Source organism: Colletes gigas, unplaced genomic scaffold (assembly GCF_013123115.1).
Source record: "Colletes gigas isolate AHSC1104 unplaced genomic scaffold, ASM1312311v1 Colletes_gigas_Sc00011, whole genome shotgun sequence".
Classification (NCBI taxonomy): Eukaryota; Metazoa; Arthropoda; class Insecta; order Hymenoptera; family Colletidae; genus Colletes; species Colletes gigas.
This window is the reverse complement of record NW_025106640.1, coordinates 7,873,673-7,897,184: the sequence shown is the minus strand read 5'-3', so window position 1 is coordinate 7,897,184 and position 23,512 is coordinate 7,873,673. Positions and strand designations below refer to the sequence as shown.

Genomic DNA, 23,512 nt, shown 5'->3' with positions numbered 1-23,512 from the left:
GCACTATAGAACCGACACGTGTTGATTTCGTATGCAAAAGTCGTAAACAACCTGCACGCTAGCAGTCGTCGTATGTTGCTGATTATTTGCCCAGTCAATACGCGATTATTCGTTAGGGAGTAGTAGCTCCATTTACCTTTACACTATCGTCCATTGTATATCTGTTCCTGCATAAAAGAAACATCGATGATCTTGAAAACGGCGGCGAAGAATAAGAAAATATCCCAACGTATTGTATATCGTCTCCCGATAGCATTTAAATTGCACACGGAGTATTTGTTGTGGCTTCTCGACCGGTGGAAATATTTAGGTGGCCTGGTTCAGGCGTGAAGTCCTGCATATGGAAAGAGAGAAAAGGCGGGTAATATAAAGCAGAGTATTAGATGAAAATTTACGACGGAAACTGTCTCGTCAGGACGACGCCCCGGAGAAATGCAATTTAACTCGGCGCGCACGATGAATGATATTCATCGAGCGGTCAACACACCCCCGGACTACCCCCGTGCACGTCCACACGAGAATAAAACCTATTTTATCCCGGTTCCCTGGAAAATTGCTTCGGCGGATGAGCTAAATTTTTTGCATAAATCATCTCGCCCCGATACTCGTTACCGAGAGACCAGCTTGTCGCGCGACACTACAAGGGTTGAATCTTGTCCGTGGTAATTAAACGATTATTATCGACGTACCCGTCGATGTATCGCGAAGTTGCAACACTTCTGAACATGGTACGGAATCCAATACAGATCGAAACACGACGTTTCAATCGACGATCGAAAGTCAACGATGAATTCAGCGACTGCCTCGAAAGATAAAACCTTCGTCCTTCGAGCAAACCTTGATCCCCGCACGCGACAAATTACTCTTTTCACTAGCCAACAGAGACCAGAGGTATGAGAACCATGAAGGATGAACTCTTCAGATGGATCTGCGAGAAATACGCAACGGACAGCTTCCTGGACAGACGAATCGTCCGGGAAAAAGCTCTGGAGCTGACGAAGACCCATGGACTCAGCAGTAGGCGGCTTTCCTGATAATAATGTCGCGATTCGGCTTGTTTAATGTCGTGTTAAATTTTGGAAAGGTTTCAAGTGCTCGAACAACTGGATCACCAATTTTCTCAAGGACCATGGCTTCTCCGCGGACCTGACGAACCGCACCGGTCCGATATTCGGCAACTATCGGGACTGGATCGATCTGATGAGGTCCACGATAGTCAAGTACAAGCACAGCGATCTGTTTCACGCGGACGAGCTGACCATGTACTCCGACGCGCTCCCCACGATGATGGAGACCACCGGTTGTACGGAATTGCCGAGGAATCGGGTGACGGTCCTGTTGGGCTGCAACTCCTCGGGGACAACGAAACTGCCGCTCCTGATCTGTGGATCCTACCCGTCCAGGACAACGACCAAGGATCACGTTTACTGCCACAGCCAGGATTCCTCGATCAGCGACGAGCTGTTCAGCGGTTGGCTGTCGACCGTGGACGATCGTATGTCGAGGTGCAACAGCAAGATCTTGCTGTTCCTGAAACGGAACAGAGCACGCGCAGCTCGTGATTTACCGTTGACCAACACGAGTATCGTTTACCTGCCCGATGATTTCCCGCCGTACCTGCGACCGTTGCGAAGGGACGTTTTCCATTACGTAAAGATGATCTTCAGACGAAGGTTAAATCAACCAGCTTCTGTCCCTCGTTCGTAAATTAAACTTTCTATTCGTTTTCGAGTAACGTTCGAAATGTTTGCAAAAGGTACGCGGAAAGATTGATGCGGTACACCTCGGAATGGAACCTCCGCGACGTCCTGGAATCGTTGATCGACGCTTGGGAAAGGGTACCGCAAGAGACCATCGTCTACAGCTTCCAGAGGACGCGTTTCAGGATCGACGATTGCTTCATGCGAATCGACTGCGATTGCTGGCCGAGCTTGAACACCGGCGTCTCGTTCAAGAGGTTCGTGACGTTCGACGACGATCTATCGGACGATCGTTGGTCCGTCGAGAGGAGCAATCGACATCACAGTTACAATCTCAGAGCGAGCAACAGGGACGCGGCGCAAGTTAAGAAGGACGAGGCGAGTTGTGCGCCGCAGGACGACGAGGAAATCGACCGGAAACCAGACTGCGCCATGGTAACGGATTCCGGGGAACCCCCGGACGCTAAGAACCGAGTCGAAAGGCAAAATTGGCTGACGAAGTCTCGGAAAAGAGCTTACAGCGAGATTCAATGCTCCTCGAAAAAGCAAAGCGACGATCGCGAGACGATCGAAGACGCAAGCATCCCGAGTACCTTTGCGACGAAGGATCCGAGAGTCGATCGTTCGCGATCGATTGGCGACGAGGCATTCAAACGAGGGACGCATCAAAGACGCCGAGCTATCATAGACAAAGCTTTCGCTTTGACAACGTCCGGTAAAGCTGACTTGGCCAAGAAGCTAATTGACAATGTCTACGCGTCCAACCAAGAGGCCAGGAAGCACTTTGGTCGTCAAGACGATATGGAGACCGGATGCAGCTACGTACCGGAAGAAGAAACTGTGGAACCGATTCTTTCGAATGCGTTGGTCGAATCGGATCGGCCATCTACTTCCACGAACGACTGGGAGGCTCTGTCGGAAACCATCACGCAAAACGCCTACGAAGTAATCAGGAGCCATCCGGTCGAAGAATTAATCAAGGGAAACGAAACGTTATCGAAACATCTGGACGGTTTGGAGGAACGTTCCGACAGCAGCGAAAGTAGCGAGAAAAAGATGAAAACGGACCACGACTGGTCGAAGCAGTACGAAACCACTTTCGTTTTCGGTTTATCCGGCTCGCCGAATGCCACGAGTTGCTCCTCCGGGCAGCATCATGGCGACGAAAATATCGTCGAACCGTGCACCTTAAACGCGACGCCGTCTGCCTCGCCGAGAAATTAGAAACTCGTTTACGTTCGTCGTAGTCTCTTTTTTTAACGCGATAAAATTCTACCTGGAATGATGGAAACATAAATCCAGAAACTCATGACATGTCTGAACAAACATAACAAGCGAGGTACGCAGGTTTTCGTCGACCGCGAATATTTTACACTCTCGCTGATGCGGAATCGAAGTCCACGTCGCGGGAACGTTTTACAATTTACTTGGAGAAGGATCGAACGGATAAAAGAGTAACGATCCACGAACTCTGAACAGCTTTTTAACGTTGTCCGCGATCCGTCGTGTAACTCTTAAAAAATAAAGATAAATATACGTCGATATACCATTATTATTAGTCCTCGTGACGGGGTTCTAAATACGTGCAAAAAAAGGGTATATAAACGTTCATTCATTCCATAAATATTAATTCCGAATTCTGATCCTAAATAGAAATTCTGAACGTTCGCGCTTGTATTTCAAGTCCCTTTATTTCCGTTATACTGAAAAGTGTATACGTATAACGCTAGTCATTTCCTTCGTACGAGAAAGTGCATCCGTGGAGTCATAACACGTTTTGTGGCAACAATTCCTGTCGTTGTTGCTTCTGAATAATGCGAAATGGATATCAAGGTTGACCTGGCGGTAGTAGCGCATGCAGGCGATGCTGAAAGATTTATGACGTTATCGTTCGTCCGGCATAATAATTCAATAGTCGCGGCTCTGTTACAGATCGGATGTGACGCCCGCACGCAGACTCCATCGTAATTACCATCTTTTAACCATAGACTTCAAATACATTTCGATCTAATATTGATACGTCATTAATATTCGGATAAAAATTGTAAGACCGAGCTAGTGGCTGCGAATTTAAAATAGTTTCTTTAAATATCGGATTAATTTGTTAATAATAGCGATTGACCACTGGTTCCTTTTTTATCAGGTCGTACATAAATCGAGATCAATGAACTTTCGTGCGCTAAGATAGATCGCGCGTACGTGAGCTCGTAGAGTTTGGGGAAGTCGAGAAAGACAGACAAACACTCGCTCTCTTTCTCGATTCTCCGAAGTTGCCCGAAGTGAGCACGCATACACTTCGGCTCGCCTCGCCGTAAACCGAGGTCCGTTGTCCTGGTAACGGTAACAGTCTCCGTTTGGTTACCGGTAGAGTATGTCTTGGGTTAAAATGTGTATCGTTCAAAGTCTTAAATAGATAGATTTTATTTGTTTTTCGTGTCTAACATTGATTAGGAAAGACGGTCTAAATTATCATACTTTTTTGTATCCATATTTCAAGTAAGTAGGAGGTTAACAGATTTCATATTATAGTATAAAAATAAAACTTTATCATAAATCTATATGAAAATTCTTAAAAATTGAAATAATATGGAACAATTGCATATCAGATCTTGTAGTTTTGTATTTATTTCTAATACTTGCATAAAATTAATTAGATTCGTACGATTTACCTGTTTGTATTATTTTTGTACTTATTTCTAATACTTACTTAAAACTATTTAGATTCATACAATTCACCTATAGGCAGATCTTTAACTTTTTGTACAGTATCGAAAATCTTGTTTAATATATGAGAATGTATTGTTGACTTATCATCGTCTGCATTGATACTAATCCATGTTTTGTCTTTTAGTTTCTCATAGTTTTCGGCTACACGTTGTTGAACTTTAATATTTTCAAATCGTTCGTCTCCCCAATTACTACGCAAAGACTGATCTTTTTGGGATACTTCGAGTAAAATGACTAAATCCGGAGAAGGTAGACCCCTATCAGCTTCCTTGCACCAAGTTAAACTTCTACCGCTTGTAGCTGCCGTGTAAGCTGCACCTGAACTCGCATACCTGAAACAACAGTTATAATTTAAATAGCGAAGGAATTATTTAACCATTGTTTACAAAGCATAGTAACTATTTAAAATAATTACCTGTCGATGATTAGAGTAGTACCACTGTGCAAGGTTTTCAATAGCTCTTCTCTGCATTCCCATCGATTTGCAGAGAACATTAAATGTGCTGCCTCCGGAGGAAATTCTTGTTTTTTGGATAAAAAATTGTTTATTAGTGCTCCTATGCAAGTCTTTCTATCTGCAAACAAATGCAGTAAGATGTGAGCTACAGAGATTAATAAAATTAGTGGTTAGAAACATGTGACGCTAAGTGTTCACAGAAGAAAAAAAAGAACAGTTATAATTATGTATTTACTAGGGAAATTTCGCCCTGCCGCCGGAATGTTTAATTTATTTAAAGCCTCGAGTAACATTTTAACCTGAGTGGATTTTCCTGCTCTGTCGCAACCTTCGAAAACTATTAAAGCACCGCGTCCTGACGACATTTCCAAAACAAACGTTTCGTAAACTCGTTGGCACTCGATATTAAACAGTATTCACCGAATCGTAGACTTTCTGTAGAGTAGGTACAGTTACCACGTACTGACGGAACTTGGAATCGTAATTAATTTACAAAGTTATATTAATCACATTACTGTGTTGCTAGCTTAAGAATAGATATGTAAATAATTCCAAACGTAAACAATAGATTGGCGCTATTGTTGTTACTAGAAATCCCGCCTTTTTTCGCGCATGCACAGAAAAGATGACGCCAATGTAGTGCTCGGAGTAAAAATTGTTTTGCTTTTTCTGAAAATTATGCATGGTTTTAACAAATCAATAAAATACGCGACGAAAAGAATAATCCAGGGAATAATGTTGAACTAACTATATAGGACTAATAATGATTCTAATCTATTTAAATGCTCTAACCTACATCACCTATTGTCGTGTGTGAAAACCCGCCAAAATAGTTTTCTGATTTTCATGACGTAAATCTGTTTATTCACTTTTTAAGTTCTTGATTGTTATTAACTAAATCGATCGCGTCTTCTGTCCATTGAGTAAGATGTAGCAACAGTAAATGACCTTGGCGTAGACATAAATTTGCATGCTTCTCACTCTAGAAATCCTTTCAAGAGCTGTTATCAATTAAATCTTCCCCCGAATCAGTATCTTTTATATCCAATCCCAAATTACTCCTAGCTGTTTTCCAAAATATACATATTTTCGTTCTATTTGTATTAAAGTTGATATATTATTTTCTCGTATTTTTCTCTTCGTCTGTGCCCAAGGTTCCAAGCTAATTCAATTGTTTTGCTCAATGTTGTATTATCGTTGTAAAATAATGAAAGAAAATTGGGTAAAGTAATAAGCCACAGTCGTTAAGTTGTATGATTCTTTATTATAATAGCAATAGTAATGGGATAGTGGTAATATTAATAATATACAGTATACATTTCTCATTATCCGTATTTTCCCGTAAACATACATCGAACATCTGAACTGCGAAGTGCATTAAAGATATATCGTAATATGTTACATTAAGCCAGAATCGCATCGCTCATAAACCATCCTATACATACATAACATACAGTTCAATTAATACTTCTGTTCAACTTTAACGTTTAATCTTAGAGTCCTCTTTCGTAGTTTACTAGTCCACTGTAAGTATTATATCACTTCGGGAGCTTTTCTAACAGATCGATTGAATTGTGTTGCATCCCGAAATAGTAAACCCTTTTAATCGCGTACTTGTTGCCTACTAAATAATACATACAAAGTGTTATAAAATACGTGGCACAAAAAATGTACGGTTTTTTTTTTTTTTTTCTTTTCTTTTAAACATTTACTCAAATAAGATAAATTGAACTTAGGTGCTGCCGGAAATCTCCATTTCGTTCAAAATTCGTCATCCCATAGTGGAGAAAAAAAAAGGGAAATATACACTCGCGTGACGGAACGGATATTTCATTGGAAACGAATCAATGATGATTATAAATAGAGACTAAATTTATCGATGATAACGCAACCGGGGCGTAATTCGCAACGAAATGCCATTTTTCACAAAAAGAATTATTCTGATTTTGATAATGTATTTCGAGAGAAAATAACACCGTCTAATGTTGGTTGGATTTCATTGAACTACGGCCTTGTGATAATAACTCGGCGACTAGTTCTGTTCAACGTATCAATATGCGAATTTACTATAATTCCCGAAGAGACTTATGCTTATATATATTTACAAATCATAAATTTCAATATATATCTATATATATATACGTATATACATGTAACGTACGCGACGAAACGCGTTCACATTATAATATGCTAAAACTGATGCGTAATATGTATTGTATTGAAAGCACATTACCGTGTCACGAGTATAAAACCGAATAGTCTAACGTATATTTTACAAGAATTGACAAAACCAGTTTCACTCCAATTGTGATTAATGGCGAAGAAAAAATATTGTTTCATCCAAACGCAAAAATAAAATGGTTACATCTTCGATTACAGACAAATAACGGAATAAAAAGTCGTTTTTTTTTAGTGACGGATGCGTGGTTATTCTCTTCGATTCGCTCGTTCGATCATCTTTACAACGTGTCCTCTCGCTTTCGATCATCGTTCTATCACAAAACGCTGGACGTTAAATGAGAAACCGATCCAAGGTTTACCCTACGTTTGTACATTTGCATCGTAAACGTTACCCTTCGTTCTTTTAAGTTCTCAAGTACGCCGTACATTGACTTACATTGGACAAAACGAAGTTCTCTTTGCTAAAATGTTAGCTAGTCATAACGTGGAATAATAATCTGCCTGCAAACAGCAATGTATCTCGTCCTCTGCTCGAGCAGATTTTACATTTTATGGCATATGGTTTCCTAATTACAAACTCAAATGCTACAAAAGCACCAATCATCTCGGAATCCGAGATTAAGTGAACTATGCAGCTTTCTCGAACCAGAAAAGCGTACAGCTCGTATAAACGCCTACAGCCGCAAAATGGCTAAAGAAAATTATAACGCAATTTCCAGTAGTTATTCGCGCGGATATAGAAGACTGCATAATTGTAAAAGCTCGTGCATTATATTAGGTACAATGTAGTAAGCAAAGAAGAGCGTGTGATCAATTCGAAAGAACTACTTACAAAAGAATGATGTATTTGTGACATACTAGAACACTTGAGCGATCTGTATAGATGAAATTTAAAAGCAAATAGGAGAGAAGAATCGTTCGTAATCTATACCTTTAAAAAAGGCGATCGTTAATAAATGATTTAGGCGTAACTTCCAAATATGTTACACGACCGAAATTATAAGCGAGTATTTTGGGTCATTTTGTACAGACAGAATTTTTTTTTCATCGCGATTCTCTACTCAGAATTCTAGAAAAAGATCTCGTTAAGAGACAAAAATTCAAAGATCGATTCTTATCATAATTTAAGTTGAGATAGGACGTAAACGACTTCGCTAGTTTTTCCGATCCATATAGTTAGATGGCAGTTCCATTTCTTAATCGTACAACCTTGGTATAACGATACTATAGCCCGACAATGAATAACAGTACCTGCAATACGCATCGCCTAACAATGGTATCCAATAAAATTTTCATATTCCTAACATTTCGTACATTACCGATATTTACTTCGTTTTATATGCAATAAATGTTCTTCACCAGCGTATAAAATCAGACTTGACATCGTATCGTGCTTCTAGACACGTAATAAATTCTCACAACGTAGACGATACGATTAACATTATTCTTGCTACAATTCACATTATATTTGTGATAAAAGTAAAATTAACATTTGCTTCAATTGTGATTATTCAACGTAACAACACACTCCGTCTGCGCTTCTATTACGATTGGAATTCTGCACTTCGTGTAACCCGATAGAGCAATACCACGACCATTAAACCCATTAAAAAAAACCATAGTAAACATTTAACCCATCCAATAGAAATTTACGTAAGAGTATTACGGACGAATGGGTTAAATTGTAAGAGCTATGTAGCAATGAAAATATCTGCAAATTGCACTATCATTTTTTTTATCAAGCTCGCGAGAAAACATTCCGTGAAAAACTAATTATACAATACCTTGCACGTACGCGAATAACGAAATTCGATCAAGCAAAGTGTAGAGCGCGAACTCTCCAAAGTATAAGACAAAAGATGTAAAGAGTGAATCGTCTTCCTGAAGTGAATAGTACGTTAAAGCACATTTTGTCTTTTACGGATTGTAATATTTATCGGATTCACTGTATTATTTATAAGCAACCGTTAGAATGTAAAATCGGAACTGGAAACTGGACGCTCGATCACGAATCACGTATCTACTACCGTTCACTTACATATTTTGAGGTATGTTTGTCCATGTGTTTTACAAAAAACCTTCGACTCGTGTAAGCAAACTGATTCTGATTAAACAGAAAATCTTCTCCTTCGATCATCGAGTACGTTGTAGACGATTTTTTGAATTTTATCGTGGAGGATACCGGTTCTGTTGCACGTTCTTTGCTGAATGTTCCTTCATGTCATTCGCGTTGTACATCATTGGTCCCTAAAGATCATTGTTTTCATGAAAAACAAATCAATAACAATCACAGATTAAAATTAAGTATAAAAATATCAATAATTCAATAGAACTTATTACACTATTTTTGCACAGTGTTGCCTTAAAGAAAATCAAATTAAGAAATCATTAAAAAAACAATGGAACTTATATTGAAAAAATGAAAGTAACTGATAAAAAATTTTTATTTTTTTTTTTATAATTTATAACATAGATAACGCGACGTGAAGCATAACAAATAATGATTGTAATCGATGCGTGAACATACATTGCGTGACCAAACCCAGAAATATACCCATCACCAAGCTTTCCCATAGTTTTGCCATTTAAATTTCATGAGACGTGCTTGACATGAATTTAAGCTTGATTTAAAGGCAAAGCTATATATGGTCGTGAATTAGGAATAAAATTTTCTTTTAAATCTACCAAAAAATACAGAGTATATTTCAAGTGGCACAGTTTATGTGTATGGAAAAACTTCTGATAAGGGAACATCACGAACAGTCGGATACCGATTTTTATGAAAGTTTGAGCGAATGATCGTGATAAATGGCGCCTATTAAAACATACCCTTGTTCCAAATATGGATCGTAAATTCGTTATGGAATAGAGTAGTATCATAAATAAATTACAACTTCTACCATGTATTGCTGAGTAGAATTAATAAGTGATCACCTCTGGAATGAGTAATGTCTAATGCCACTGGTTACCTTGTTCCGTAGGAGGAGACGCGGATCCCTCATTGTGTAGCTCTGCACCTCTCGCGATAACGAGCTGGTTGAGCTCCATCGAGAGAGCTGTGTGTCATATATAACACAACAATCTTGTCTCACTAACCGATACTCGCTCTATTGCTATGATTATGCATAAAAAATGTGAGCGTACAACACCGGTGTTTTTCAAAGTAAAACATGATAGCTGTTTACATTAGCAAACGTTCACTGTTCAATTTTTATGGAGAAATGAAATCATCGGTGTTGCATATCTCTTGCATCGTCGTATACAAAAATGCAATATCTTTTGTGACAAATACGATATATTAAGACAACTACTCATGCTGAAAAATTATAATGTTAATACCAGTGCGTTATTTTAGTGTCCTGTACCGTATGTTACACTGTGAACCTAAAACAGCCTTGTTTCTATGCTATTGAAAAAAAATGTAAGCTCTAGAACGATATTTAAGAAGAGAAGTAAATACACTCGGCCTATCATCCCTTTCATCTTCATTAACAGTGTCAATATAAACTTTTCAAGTGTCAGTATTATGCAGGGTGTTCGACCACCTGGGAAAAATTTTAATGGGAGATTCTAGAGACCAAAATAAGACGAAAATCAAGAATACTAATTTGTTGATCGAGGCTTCGTTAAAAAGTTACAGAAATATTTTCGGTAAAGAATTTTTTTCTCAAAAGTACGTAGAATTTCGAGGGTATGTCTATTCACCAAAAATGATTGCAATCGACCCCTGCAACTGAAAATAATTTTTTTAGAACGATTTGAACAAATTTTTTTTCCGCCGAAAAATTTAAGTGAAACGTATCGATATATGGTCAGACATTACATTTTAGGAATTTTTTTCTCAAAAATGCGTAGGATTTCGAGGGTATGTCTATCCACCAAAAATGATTGTAAGTGACCCCTGCAACCAAAAGTAATTTTTTTAGAATGATTTGACATTTTTTAATTTCACCAAAAACATCCACCTTCTTGAATTTTTTTTCTCGGAAGTGGATAGGATTTCGGGGTATGTCTATTGACCAAAAATGATAGTAATGGACCCCTGCAACTAACAAGAATTTTTTTAGAACGATCTGAAAGTTTTTTTTTCGCCGAAAAATTTGTCCACCTTTCTGAATTTTTTTCTCGAAAGTGGATAGGATTTCAGGGGTATGTCTATTCACCAAAAATGATAGTAATGGACCCCTGCAACCGAAAATAATTTTTCCAGAATGATTTGAAATTTTTTCTTTTCGCCGAAAAATTTAGGCACCTACCCCCTGTCGATTTTTCTTAAGAATTCGTTTTTCATTTTTAATAAATTTGTTTGACGCCGTACGGAAAAGTTGTGTAACACTTTTTTGTAGGTATATATAAGCTCTACTTCAGAAAAAAGTTTCATTGAAATATATTCACTATTGTGGGAGTTATGACCGTTTGAAAATTGGACCACTTTCATGGGGGTTTTTTCAATTTACGGTGTTAAGGAACAACTTTTCAAATATTTTTGGAATTCCTACATATTCTGCGCTAAAATACGCGTCGTTTGCCGATCGAAACATTAAAATCGTCCAATCCGTTCAAAAGTTATGATGTTTTAAAGATTCGCATGATATTTCCGGGCACCATTTCTGGCGATACATTCATATTATCGATTGGGAATTTTTTTCTCGAAAGCGCGTAGGAATTCGAGGGTATATCTATTCACCAAAAATGATTGTAATCGACCCCCGCAACCGAAAATAATTTTTTTACAATGATTTGAAATTTTTTAATTTTGACGAAAAATTTGTCCACTTACTGAATTTTTTTCTCGAAAGTGGATAGGATTTCGGGGGTATATCTGTTCACCAAAAATGATTGTAATCGACCCCCGCAACCGAAAATAATTTTTCCAGAATGATTTGAAATTTTTTAATTTAATTTTTTAATAACTTTTTAACTTGATTTTCGTCTTATTTTGGCCTCTAGAATCTCCTATTAAAATGTTTCCCAAGGGTGGCCGAACACCCTGTATAGAATTGAGGGAAGTTGCACCAAACGTACATACAATATTTGCACTATCACCCATGCTTCTAGATAAGTGTGACACACCATGCATACATGATAATAAAGAACGATATAAAAAATTAATAAAATAGTCCTTACTATCAGCAACAATTATTATTTGGCTACATCATTCTGCCTCCCCAACTGCTTGCAAAGGAAACATAAAAAGAAAGATAGATTAAACACAGGTTGGCAAGGAAGAGAATGTCTGTAGTGATCTTGAAAAATCTAATTAGTAAAATGAACACTAAAATGGCACAAGAAACGATTGATCTTTAAAGAAACAAATACGAGACCTTTCCGGTAGTCCTTTTTGTTATATAATGTTTCAAATAGACGAAAGAACATAGAAGTTAATTTGAAAAAGATAATTGCAATAACGTTGGATGTGTGGACAATGCACAAAACTAGGGGTAATTTACGGCATGTACAAGTCGACATTACTAGAGTGGTTCTAATGGAAGTTCACGGAAAGATAAACATCTTAACATTACAGTTCCAGAGGCACGTTCAAATATAACTAAGCTGCATACCAGCATACTGCAACCATAACACAAAGATAATAAAAGGGTCGTGTACGATGAGTTTGAAAATGTAGACGCATACGTGAAACTGTATTGTTAATGGTGTACATATGTTTTGTAGTGACAAGACATGAATGAATGTACATAGAAACTTCCAAGTGTTATTCTTTATCTTAAAGAACTTACCCCTTGGGATGTGTTTTCGGAAACGTTCGTAGAAGGTGCGACTGGTGTTGACGTAGGCGTTAGAAAAGCCACGGGGGCATTTGAATCATTGACTAGGAAAATTTAAGAGAAAATTAGTTACATAGAAACCTTGAAGCTTAGCTAGAAATCTTACCTGGTGCAGGAATGAATAACTGAGGCGACGAGGTCGCCATAGGTGCCATTGGGGACGTTATTGGGGTTGCTATACTTGACGGTACTGAGCTATTTTTTGAACCAGTCGGGTTCATTACGTCTATGTAGTTGGCACGCATATTTCTGCCCTTCGGTAATTTGAACTTATTTACTGTCGACTCGTCAGCTTGGGAGGGTGGCTGAGGGGGCGGTTGAGACAATGATTGGGAGGTCTGCTCAGCTATAGGTGCTTTAAATCCCACGTCAGTAGCTTTCGGGGGAGGGGCTAGAGCTGAGAAACTATTGTCACCATCTTCGTCTTTATTCATCCATTTTTTACCAACAGGATCCCAAACAATCTGTTCGGAGAATAAGTCATTGTATAAATATCAATTGTTTTTTACTTGTATAACTGAAACACAAGGTAACACTGCGCGTATCAAATGACTATACTACAGGGCTCAAAATAGTTGCATTGTCCAGACTCAAGTGTTAGAAACGAAACGTGAATTGTTAAGCCAGAATATATCAATAATTCGTTAGCTGTTAATTTATTGTCCGAACATTGAGTTATACTGGCCTTTTCCTCTCCCATCATAAAATCACAGACGTTCAATTACCATAAGTACCCGCGTGAGCCCTTAGCGACATAAAACATAAAACCATCTATCGTGATTCTTGAATGATCTACAGAAAGATTTTAATGTACTGTCAAGGTCTTACCGCTGGATTACTGTCGTCCGGTAAGATCATCTGGTTCCTTGGTTTTGGAGCTAGCTTGCTAAAGAAACCACCGAACCACGAGCCTCCGCTGTTGGATGCTTTTTTCTCAGCCGCTTTCTCTGGAACCTTTTTGGTTGCAGCCGCGGGTTTCGACGATGCTTTTGGTGTCTCGAGCGCGTCCAACTCCTCCAACGGATCGTATTGCTTTCTCGTCGACGGTGTCATGGAAATCGCCGGTTGCGATGGCTGAAATAAAGTATACGATTCATCATCGCAAAGTTGTTCCGGCAAAGTTGATCGCCGTTTACTGCAATAGTACCAGTCCAATGTTACAATCATGGCGTATTCGGTAGATAATTATATTTTCCTCGAACCACGCAGTAAATAGCGAAAAACTTTGCTTGCGTACAAAGACATAATCGTGACTTATGAAAAAAAAAAAAGTAATGAAAAAGAGGCGCAATCTTTAAAAATTCAGAGAATTTCATAATATAGGAAACTTTATTATATATTTAACAATAACAAACTTATATATACATAAATGTTTACCTAAAACAAAGAGCAAGTTCTATAAACCACGCTCTGTATCAAAGATCTGCGGTAAACCCACTCATACTCTCTAGTAACACAAAACATTAATAATAGTGTCTCTTAAGCGGAAGAACTGACTTACGAAAATAACAATTTAATACGTTCTGTAAATACAATTCCGAATGCGCAATAACGTTATAGTCTCGGGAGAAAAAAAAAGAAAAGAACTTGAATGGCGAACAATTGTTATTTTGTACCTACAATCGTACTATCTATTCACAATCTGTGGGAACATCGATATCGTATGTTTTAGGGATGGACTTTTCGATAGGAACGTCGTTACGTTTGGTTAAACTCGGATCTCTTCTAATCGATCTAACTGGTAAATCTATCAAACATGTCCCACCGAAAACGAATGGCTTGTATCGACACAATTCGGAAGTAGTCTGCGAAGAATTCGTGTAAGACCATGCATCTATCGTATCACAAATAACATCTTTCCTTCGAATATGTGGCGCTACTCTCGTAGCCTTTTTCTCTTCAAAGTTACAATATTGTTTCAAAGTCTGACTCTCGTTTTCAGTGACCGCTGACGTTCCGCTCTCTAATCGCGAATCGAACTTGGCAAAAGACTCGAAGTTTACTTCGCTGAATTGAATGTCTAAGTCAGTGGTCGCCGACGAAATCAAATTTCTGCTCTCCGTCTCGTCTAGAACCGTTTCTTTATCATTCTCTGATTTTCTTTTAACTTTACATTTCAAGAACACGGGAGGTTGCGAGGAAGGCGGTTTCGTGTATCTACCGTCTATTTTCTTGACCTTTTTCACATCTTTCGGACAGATCTTATCGTTCGATAGAATTCTCGGATAGTTTGCCGTGATCTTTGGGTACGTTATCACCTTTTGTGGTTTTAGATACTTTTCGTTCAAATCGGTCGACCTATATGGATTAGAAGTCGTCGACGTGCGTGTCAATTGATCGATATTGGACTCGGAATAATGAGAAGCGACGCATGGATCGTTTAATGAATCGGTTACTACTTTGCGTCGGCGTAACGAGCTAACATTGGTGTCATCCAATGGCCACTCAGGCTCGAGATTACTATCCGGAGTAAGTGCGTAATTACTTACTTCAGGGGTAGGTGTTTTTTCTTCCCTTTTCGTCTGTCCATGTGCAAGCATCAAGAAAAAGTTGAAAAATGCGTTATTCTTACATGTATGGAGTGTTCACGATTTGTTACGGGACTTAAATGCACATACTACGCTACCAATGAAACAAAATACAAAATACTTGGAATATTACCGAACATGCACGCAAATGGTAATGACGAATGCTTGATGAACGTATGGGAATGATATAAAAAATATAAATGCAAGATTTAAATTTGTATACTGGTAAGACGCGATTGCATCGATCGATTTACCTCATAGTTCCATTTCTCCTGTTGTTGAGAATTATCGATGTCGCTTTGCTCCGACGGGTACAAAGGATGAGTCGGTTGCTGCTGCCAGTTCGCAGCGGTTGCGTCGTTTCTACCATAATTATTCTGATAATACGAGTCTTGATTCCAGTAATCTTGCTGTTGCGATTGTTGGTACTGAGACTCCTCGTTTCTCGCGTATTGCACGTTTTGATCATACGCGTCCGGTATATTGGATGGCAAAGACAATGGCTGCCATTCCGATTGCACCTCAGTAGCGGCTACTTCCATCATTGACGTTGGACCCTCTCTGTACTCAGATTGAACCGGGTTCCATTGTTGTTGCGATGGTTGTTGCTGCTGCTGTTTAACGTCGTACATCTCTACACTTTGCACATTGTTATGCAATTCCATTTTCATTTGCGCGCCATAGGCGTCATTCTCAACAATTTCCCCCGTCTGCAACAAAGCAATAACTTACTAATAACTCGGAGTAATCAGTGTGTGATGTATCTGTTTAAACTTACATGGCATTTACCAACAATCTCAGCCAGATTATCGAACCAAGTTAAAGTGATAGCTTCGTCGGTCGAGTCTTTGTAGATTGGATCATGGTATTTGATCCTGTCTCCCAAATTATACACAGCGTTGATGAACGACTTCTTGTATTTCGACGGTTCGTTAACGATATTCACCGCGATTTGCTCTATGTACAATAAGGCTTTCTCTATCAATCCATGGTCGATCATTTTCGCTGCCAAATCGAACTTGAATGTCTGAAGGTCCACCAGCGTGAATCCTGGCTCGCTAAGATTTCTAGCAGACTCGTATATTTCCGTGAGCATGACAGCCTCCGTTGTGAGGAACGAACTGTACGGTTTATGGTGATTCGCACCGATCAATACGAGTTTCACGTTGTTCGCTCCGTATGGGCCGAAATCAACTTGCGCGAGTATGTAGCAAAAATGAGCTGCGTGGATGTCTCCTCGGGCGGAGAGCGTGTCCCCGAGAGTCGTGATCGAACGACGATTAATTTCCGGATTGGCCGATGTGTTCGATATGATCATAGCTAAATGGGGTCTCCAATCGTCCCACCGTGGATCCGATATACTAGTAACAACGGCGGGCACACGACCAGAGTGTAGTTGATATAAAGTTTGCAGCGGGTCGTGATAAGGCAAACTATTCGCAAAACGTGTCATCACAGACGCATGAGTACGTTTGTCTAATTTGCTAGCCAAAAAGAGAGCATGACCCCAAAGTCCCTCGTTCATCGCGTATTCTGCGCATAAAAACAACGTTAAGTACTCGAAACACTTTCGTAATTAATCAAATAAATACGTACCTAGCGCTTCTTGAACTAATCCGTAAAGTAGCGTATTTCTAAACTCGTCTGTTATTTGTTCGACACTCTTACGTGGCTTACTTTCGACCTTCTCAGGAACTTCCGTACCATCTTGATTACCCTGAATTCCATCCCCATCTGCAACGCCAGACCTTTGCGACATCACCGATCCCCTCCTTCCTGGATCCTGTGATTTTTGCTTGTTCAAATCGTATGGATATGCATCTTTGTTTCTGAGCAATAGTGCTGCTATATCGACACCGACAACATTCTAAAAAGAAACGTCTAATTAAGTATAAATAACGAGTTATCGTTATGTATACAAAATAAATCTTACCCCGTTCTGTTGGATCAACATAATCATTAATTCGTATAAAAGTATGTACGATGCACGATCAACCATCTCTTCGTTCAGTGCTGCTTTTTTTATTTTATTCTCGCAATATTCAATAATGGTCTTTTTATGTGTAACGCCCCTGTACAAAAAACATAGTGAGCATGAATGTAAAATGTATTGCACTTAGAAGACACTAATTTATAAATATGCATGCTATAAAAATACGCATGCTTAGATCATTAATATATTGATTACACTTGCTTAATCAGAGGTCCAGGATAGGCCCGCAAATCGCGCGCGATGGGATCGTGTTGAAACAGATTGTCCAGTCTAATAATGTCCACTTTGGCTCTTTCGCCATCGGTTGGATAGCTTGGTTGAACGTGTATCATAGATCCAATAGAAAAACATCCTGCATACAAAGCACTATTATAAAATAGAATGCATTGCATGGTACTTGTTAAGTCTTCTAAACAATTTAAGTGTATACCGTATGCATGAGAAATGGAAAATTTCATCGGTGTTAGTCGTGCGGAAGTAGTCGTCGAATCTTCAAGCAAAGACATATCGCAAGTTCGTTTATCGCCAGCCGTTCTGAAAAATATAATTTTCATTTTTGCATGTAAATAAAAACAAAACGTTTAAAAAATGAATAACTACAAAAGCGGTACTAGCGATCACGAGCAAACATTTATTCAAGTATCAAGTAGATTACTCAAACTCTTACTATATTACTTTTTGTTACATCTACTATTTACATGGAAAGAAGACAGATTTTATTTACTAGCAACTACAATTGATATATTTCTAACGAGGAATTTAAATATCTAGCTTAGTTAAAGGTACTCTAAATGCCACAGACATATTCTAACTAAATTACTTTCAGAAAATAGAAGACATTTTGATTATTTGGCACAAGTGTCGAACCGAGAGGATTCTCTCGGTCTCACCTATTTAAATTTTGATAACTCGAGCTCTGTCTTCGCTGTGGACTCCTGGTCCATCCGGGATACCCGAAATACGGAACATATAACGCTTTGTTTGGTGAGTGGAAGCATGCACTTGGATTTATAAAAAATCTAACACATAATCGATATTATAAAAAACGATAGGAGAACAGAATCGATATATTTATATTCGATTGTTTCTTTACTTTCCTCGACGCTCACCTGTCATCGCAGGAACTACGTCCTGAATGAACACTCGCTCTATCCTCCGGGTAACTCGTAACACTTCGTGAAATATGTTGCTGTTGTTGATTAGCATAATATTTGTGATACCATTCTGAATAAGCGGCGGGACTTGTACGTCGCATGTTTTCTATATACGCATAGTAATTATTGGCGTAATGAACACCGTAATCGTACCCAGAATACCCTGCAAATCGAAGTTTTGTTTAAATGTTTTATTCTGCTATAAAAGTTTAATCGAATGCACGAAATAGTACACACCATTGTAACCATAATAGGGATCTCTCGTTCGCATGTAGTATGCACGATCTCTATCGTTGTAAGAAGACCTACTGGACGGTCTCGATCTATAAAGATATAAATATCAACAAGTCTAAAAAATAGTGTGTACTTTGTTAAACGCTTAAAAAATGCATACCCTCTGCTATAAGGATCGTCGTAATATGGATCTCTAATATCGTAATCGTCGTATCGTCTTGGCCTTCTATCGTCCCTTCTTCTATCACGATCAAGATAATCTCGATCTCTAGAATATCGTGGATCGTAGTCCCGAGCTTCTCTATCTCTACGACGCCCATCATCGATCCTATCTCTTCTACGATCCTCTGGTCTCCTTCTGCCATCCCTCTCATCCAGATCGTCTTTACCTCTGCTTCTTCTCTCAAGCTCTTCCCTCGCGTGTCTATCCAGATCATCCCGACTGTGATGCTTGCGATCGTCCTCTCGATAAGGAACTTCCCGTCGATCGAATTCGTCGCGTGCAGTGTACGATCGATCACTTTCTCCTACGCGACGTCGATCGTAATAGTAATCATCGTCGTATTCACGGTCGCGGTCATAACTGTAAAAAACATCGAGAATAATTATTTCTAGTCCCATGTTTTATTAGAATTCAATTTATCACGAGTTTACTGACTATGCGTTCTTCCGTTCGTATTCGTATCGTCGCCGTTCCGAACTACTATCGCGTCGTCTCTCTCTACTATCGTCTCTGCTATTCCCAGAACCTTCATCATCCTCATCCTCGTACGAATCTCTACGATTCGACAAATTGGAAACTCCCTGACTTTCGCGTACAGATGCGCCAACAGCTTCCTCGCGTTTGTTCCTCGAATCGCTGGTTTGGTCTTGTATCGTGGCTGAAACGAAGACAAGAAACAATTAGAAATTAGATTTAGAGATATATAATTCAAATACGTATGAAGCTCTATCTCACAGCCTGTAAGGGGAACCTCTTGAGAGCCTGTAACTACTCGTCCATTAGGTCTGTCGTCTAAAGACTGAGCAACGTCGTTTGGAGACGCGCCTCCTGGTATTTGCCTAAGGTCCTCGTCCGTCTGTTGATTAGGGTCTTCGGTGTCATTGCCTCTGCCAGGTACTTCCCGCGTTTCGCTAGATTCCAGCATAATTTGAGATTGAGGTTGGTGTCTTTCTTCTCCGGAGGGATCATTGCGTGACTGTTGCGGAGGTAGGGATCGTTCTCTGCCAGATGGATCGTTTCGACGTTCCAACGGGTCAGAGTCCGTTCGTGATAGTATAGGGACGCTTCTCTCTTGGCCAGGAGGAACATCACGACGTTCTGATCTATCAGACATATTCCTTAGCTGAAGACCTTGTTCCTGGCCGGAAGGATCGTTCCTTCTTGGGTCTGGTAGTCTCTGAACAGATTGAACATATTGTTCTTGACCCGTTGGATCATTTCTACGCGGATCTATGGAACTCGACTGTCCTGGTACTTCGCGTAAAAAGGGAATATCATTAGGCACTTCGTCGTTTTCATCGTCCTGGCTCGGTGGAGTCGGTTCGTGCTCTTGATGGGAATCTGTCAGTTCTCCGGTTTCCAAAAACGTGTTCCTATCGTTCGACGCGAATTCATAATTATCCGGCACCTGCAAAACAATGTTTATTTATTGTCAGTATAGACAGAAGATGTTAATTTATTTTTCTTTTGTTTCAGGTATACCTGTTCCGGCTGAAGAGGCGGATGAGATCGTGCAGAAGGTACTTCGATGTTGTTTACTTCTTGTCTGAAATCGCGTACACTAGCCGATTCTTTAACAGGATTCATAACCGGTTTTGGGTCGTTATCTAAAGTTTCCTTATTTATGGAATCTCTCGAGCCGTAAATATCGCGTTCCTGTAAAGACGGCGTGACTACCTCTAAGTTTACGAATTCCGAAGGCTGCTGAATAATTTCATAGTTTTCTACAGTTTGTTCGGTACTCCATTCTTTAACCAGCCGAGCATGATCCTTTGGATACCATGTATTGTCTATGGAGCGCGGTAGTGTATTCTGATTGTACCATTGATCGTATCCACTTTGCGTCATGTTATCTGTTGGCTTGATGTTCGTCGGCGGATATGTACTGTGTGTTGAATTTTCTTTGCTAATGGCACCTTGGGAGTCAATGGAATGAGAATTTTCTGCACCAGGTGGAGCATAATCTGAAGGTAACCCAGGTATATTATCGGGAGTAGAACTACTTTGCGAAGCTGTATTTTGATTCCATCCATCCTCAGGTATAACAGGATGCACTTCCGACGGTTCATTTTGATTTTCTAAATGTTTGTTTATCATAGTACCAAGACTCAACTGTTCTAATTTTGCCGGCAACTCCTCCGATGAAATATTTCTTCCCCATTCTAGTGGATCACTTGTTAAATTAAAGTCATTGTTCTCCTGAACGGAAACGTTCTCGGAGCTTGCGATAGTCGACATAGTTTCAGGAGAGGCGGACACGTTAAGACGGGAGTCAGGTAATTGCGATTTAGCTATAGTCGTTTTTGCGTGTATACTGGAATCTTTTGAAATCATGGAGTTTGTAGTTAACGAAGGTATAGATGCTTTTCTATCTTCTTGCTCTATGCTAGGTTCTGGTAGTTGAGGTATATTGGGTAAAGAATGATGAGTGGATATCGTAGGGGTTTGTTGCCAGTCGTTTACAGCAACAGCGCCAGCGTTATCCTGTTTAATATCTTCTTCCAATATGTTATTATTCTTTTGCTGCTCTTGTAACCACTGGGCTGTATGAGTCTCGTCCGAATGCTTCCATTGTTGCGGAACATCTGCATTTGCCGTTTGAGACCAAGAATTGAATTCGCTATTAACATTGAAAGTTGGTGGTAATTGTTGACCTTGGTTGGGCAGCATGGATTGACGACTTTGATTGTTCCATTGAGAAGCGGGCATATTCATTTGATTAGACCAATTGCTTGGATCATTGATGGAATGTTCTTTGTTAGTATTATCAGCGGAAGGTGGAAGAAGTTGACTCAAACTAGTTTGTTGTAACTGTGGCACGGACTGATTGCTTGTATCATCGAACTTTTGCATCTCCTTGTCCGACATATTATGGGGTGGCATTAAATTTGCTTGATCCGGCTTGTGCCAAGTATAATTGCTACTAGCTAACGGAGGTTGCATCAATGATTCATTTTGGTTCTGTATAATAGGTCTTTGCTGCGTGTATGGAATTTTTTGAGGCTGTTGCTCGCTCGTCCATTGAGAAGCGTTAAAATTTACAGGTCCGGATTTAACAGAATTAGATCTAGGCGACGGCGGATACTGATACTGAGTATAATTCGAATATGGTGGAAATGAGTCAGAATGGTTTGGAATCGGTTGCCTATTGCCAACTGTGTTTGGTGCATTATCATCAGGCACAGAGTTTTGATTAAGCAGATCGGACTTGTTGCCATTAACATTCTGATAATAATGATCTTGAATAGAGTTTGGTCTTGGATGACCTTGATTCGTATATGGAGGTATGTAATGCTGTTGCTGTTGTTCTGGTTGAAGTGGCTGTTGCTGTTGCTGATTATCCGTTTGTTTATCAAAATCCCAATTCCATGAGTTATTCCAAGGATCACTTGTTTGCTTTGACTGATTTACGATAGGTGGTTGGTGCTGAATGGTATCATTGGATGAGACTTCTGGTTGCACCCTTGACATTGGATTCCATGCATTTTGATTATGAGCTCCATATCCTAAGGTATGATCTACTCTGGACCTGGCTGGTCGGGCTCTATAGGGATTCTAAAACCATATTTCAAACATTACACCATGAAATTCAAAATATATATTTACAGAATATATTATAATCTTGTATACTACTTACACTCATACTTCCTCGAGGACAGTACCGATTGCTTCTTAGTTATATGAAACCTGTAAAACAAAAATTGATATATTAACATATGTAATAAATTACAGATGATAATTTTTATCAATGCAATACATGTCTCATCAACATTCCAATAAAGGTTAGTCTATATGAAAAACATCCAAAGACAAATTATTCGAGCAAAGTGAAAACTACTTTCACATACTATAGAAAACATATACATATATACGTGCGTGTGTTGGTGTATATATGCATGTACATATATATAGGTCATTGGTCAGCTATTCTTCATTATTTTAATAACATTTCCCGCGAGTAAAAATGACGAACAAGGGCGTAGGAAAGTAATATTTCACATATTTACAAATCGATGTATGAAATCCGTTCATGCTCGCGACAAGTACGTTCAGGAAACGCAAGATTCCTCCGACTTCCGCGCGACAGAACTCAAAATTGGTATAATTATGTAACAAAAATCATGAGAAAGCAGTTTTTGCGCGTAAATAACGAATCAGCCGGATAAGGGGATGCCAGGGGACGAGAAATTAAGATGTTCGTGTCGAAAGTTAGGATACCAGCTGGGATAGCCAAGTTAGCGTTCAGGGACCCCTCATACGTTCACTCACCTAGCTATCGTATCTTGCACTGGTGTCCATACGCAAGCACAAGCATTATTTTCTTCCACAGAACATACGAATCGTTGCCGTTGGGAATTCGATGTTTGTAGTCGCGGAACGAATCGTTCGCAGGATCGGAACGGAGAAATCAGAAAAACGCGGACATTTTACAGAGATACTGTGAAAGGAAGGTGTGGGTTAAGCACGTCACGAAATTTTTCTCGTTCACTTTCCACGCGAGCAGAACCATAGACGCGCACAGCGCGGAC

General features: G+C 39.4%; 3 protein-coding genes across 10 annotated transcripts; 1 reads left to right on the top strand and 2 right to left on the bottom strand.

Moving 5' to 3' along the window:
• The first annotated feature begins 893 nt into the window (after positions 1–893).
• Positions 894–2,924, top strand: LOC122398452. The gene is made up of 3 exons (XM_043398295.1): positions 894–1,017; positions 1,085–1,673; positions 1,757–2,924. The coding sequence occupies exons 1-3, from the start codon at positions 894–896 to the stop codon at positions 2,922–2,924; spliced, it is 1,881 nt and encodes a 626-aa protein (XP_043254230.1).
• Positions 2,925–4,251: 1,327 nt separating this feature from the next.
• Positions 4,252–5,617, bottom strand: LOC122398305 (thymidylate kinase). Its single transcript, XM_043398031.1, has 3 exons — positions 5,120–5,617; positions 4,843–5,002; positions 4,252–4,759 (listed from the first exon to the last, which is right to left on the bottom strand). Exons 1-3 carry the CDS (start codon positions 5,247–5,249, stop codon positions 4,414–4,416), a joined length of 636 nt encoding a protein of 211 aa, XP_043253966.1. The 5' UTR covers positions 5,250–5,617; the 3' UTR covers positions 4,252–4,413.
• A 560-nt stretch (positions 5,618–6,177) lies between these two features.
• LOC122398624 lies at positions 6,178–23,506 on the bottom strand. Of its 8 annotated transcripts, none has more exons than XM_043398700.1 (20): positions 23,253–23,502; positions 22,621–22,670; positions 20,466–22,538; positions 19,719–20,391; positions 19,419–19,641; positions 18,921–19,343; positions 18,764–18,849; positions 18,482–18,689; positions 17,803–17,906; positions 17,568–17,724; positions 17,313–17,451; positions 16,976–17,246; positions 16,158–16,912; positions 15,634–16,089; positions 15,341–15,373; positions 13,680–13,925; positions 12,958–13,315; positions 12,804–12,895; positions 12,193–12,237; positions 6,178–9,312 (listed from the first exon to the last, which is right to left on the bottom strand). In XM_043398700.1, exons 2-19 carry the CDS (start codon positions 22,624–22,626, stop codon positions 12,208–12,210), a joined length of 6,333 nt encoding a protein of 2,110 aa, XP_043254635.1. In that variant the 5' UTR covers positions 22,627–22,670; positions 23,253–23,502; the 3' UTR covers positions 6,178–9,312; positions 12,193–12,207. The 8 variants fall into 8 exon arrangements, with proteins under 8 accessions (XP_043254635.1, XP_043254631.1, XP_043254632.1 ...); XM_043398696.1 differs by lacking the exon at positions 12,193–12,237 and adding an exon at positions 10,035–10,121; XM_043398697.1 differs by lacking the exon at positions 12,193–12,237 and adding an exon at positions 10,035–10,121 and having other exon boundaries at positions 17,574–17,724.
• Positions 23,507–23,512: the final 6 nt, after the last annotated feature.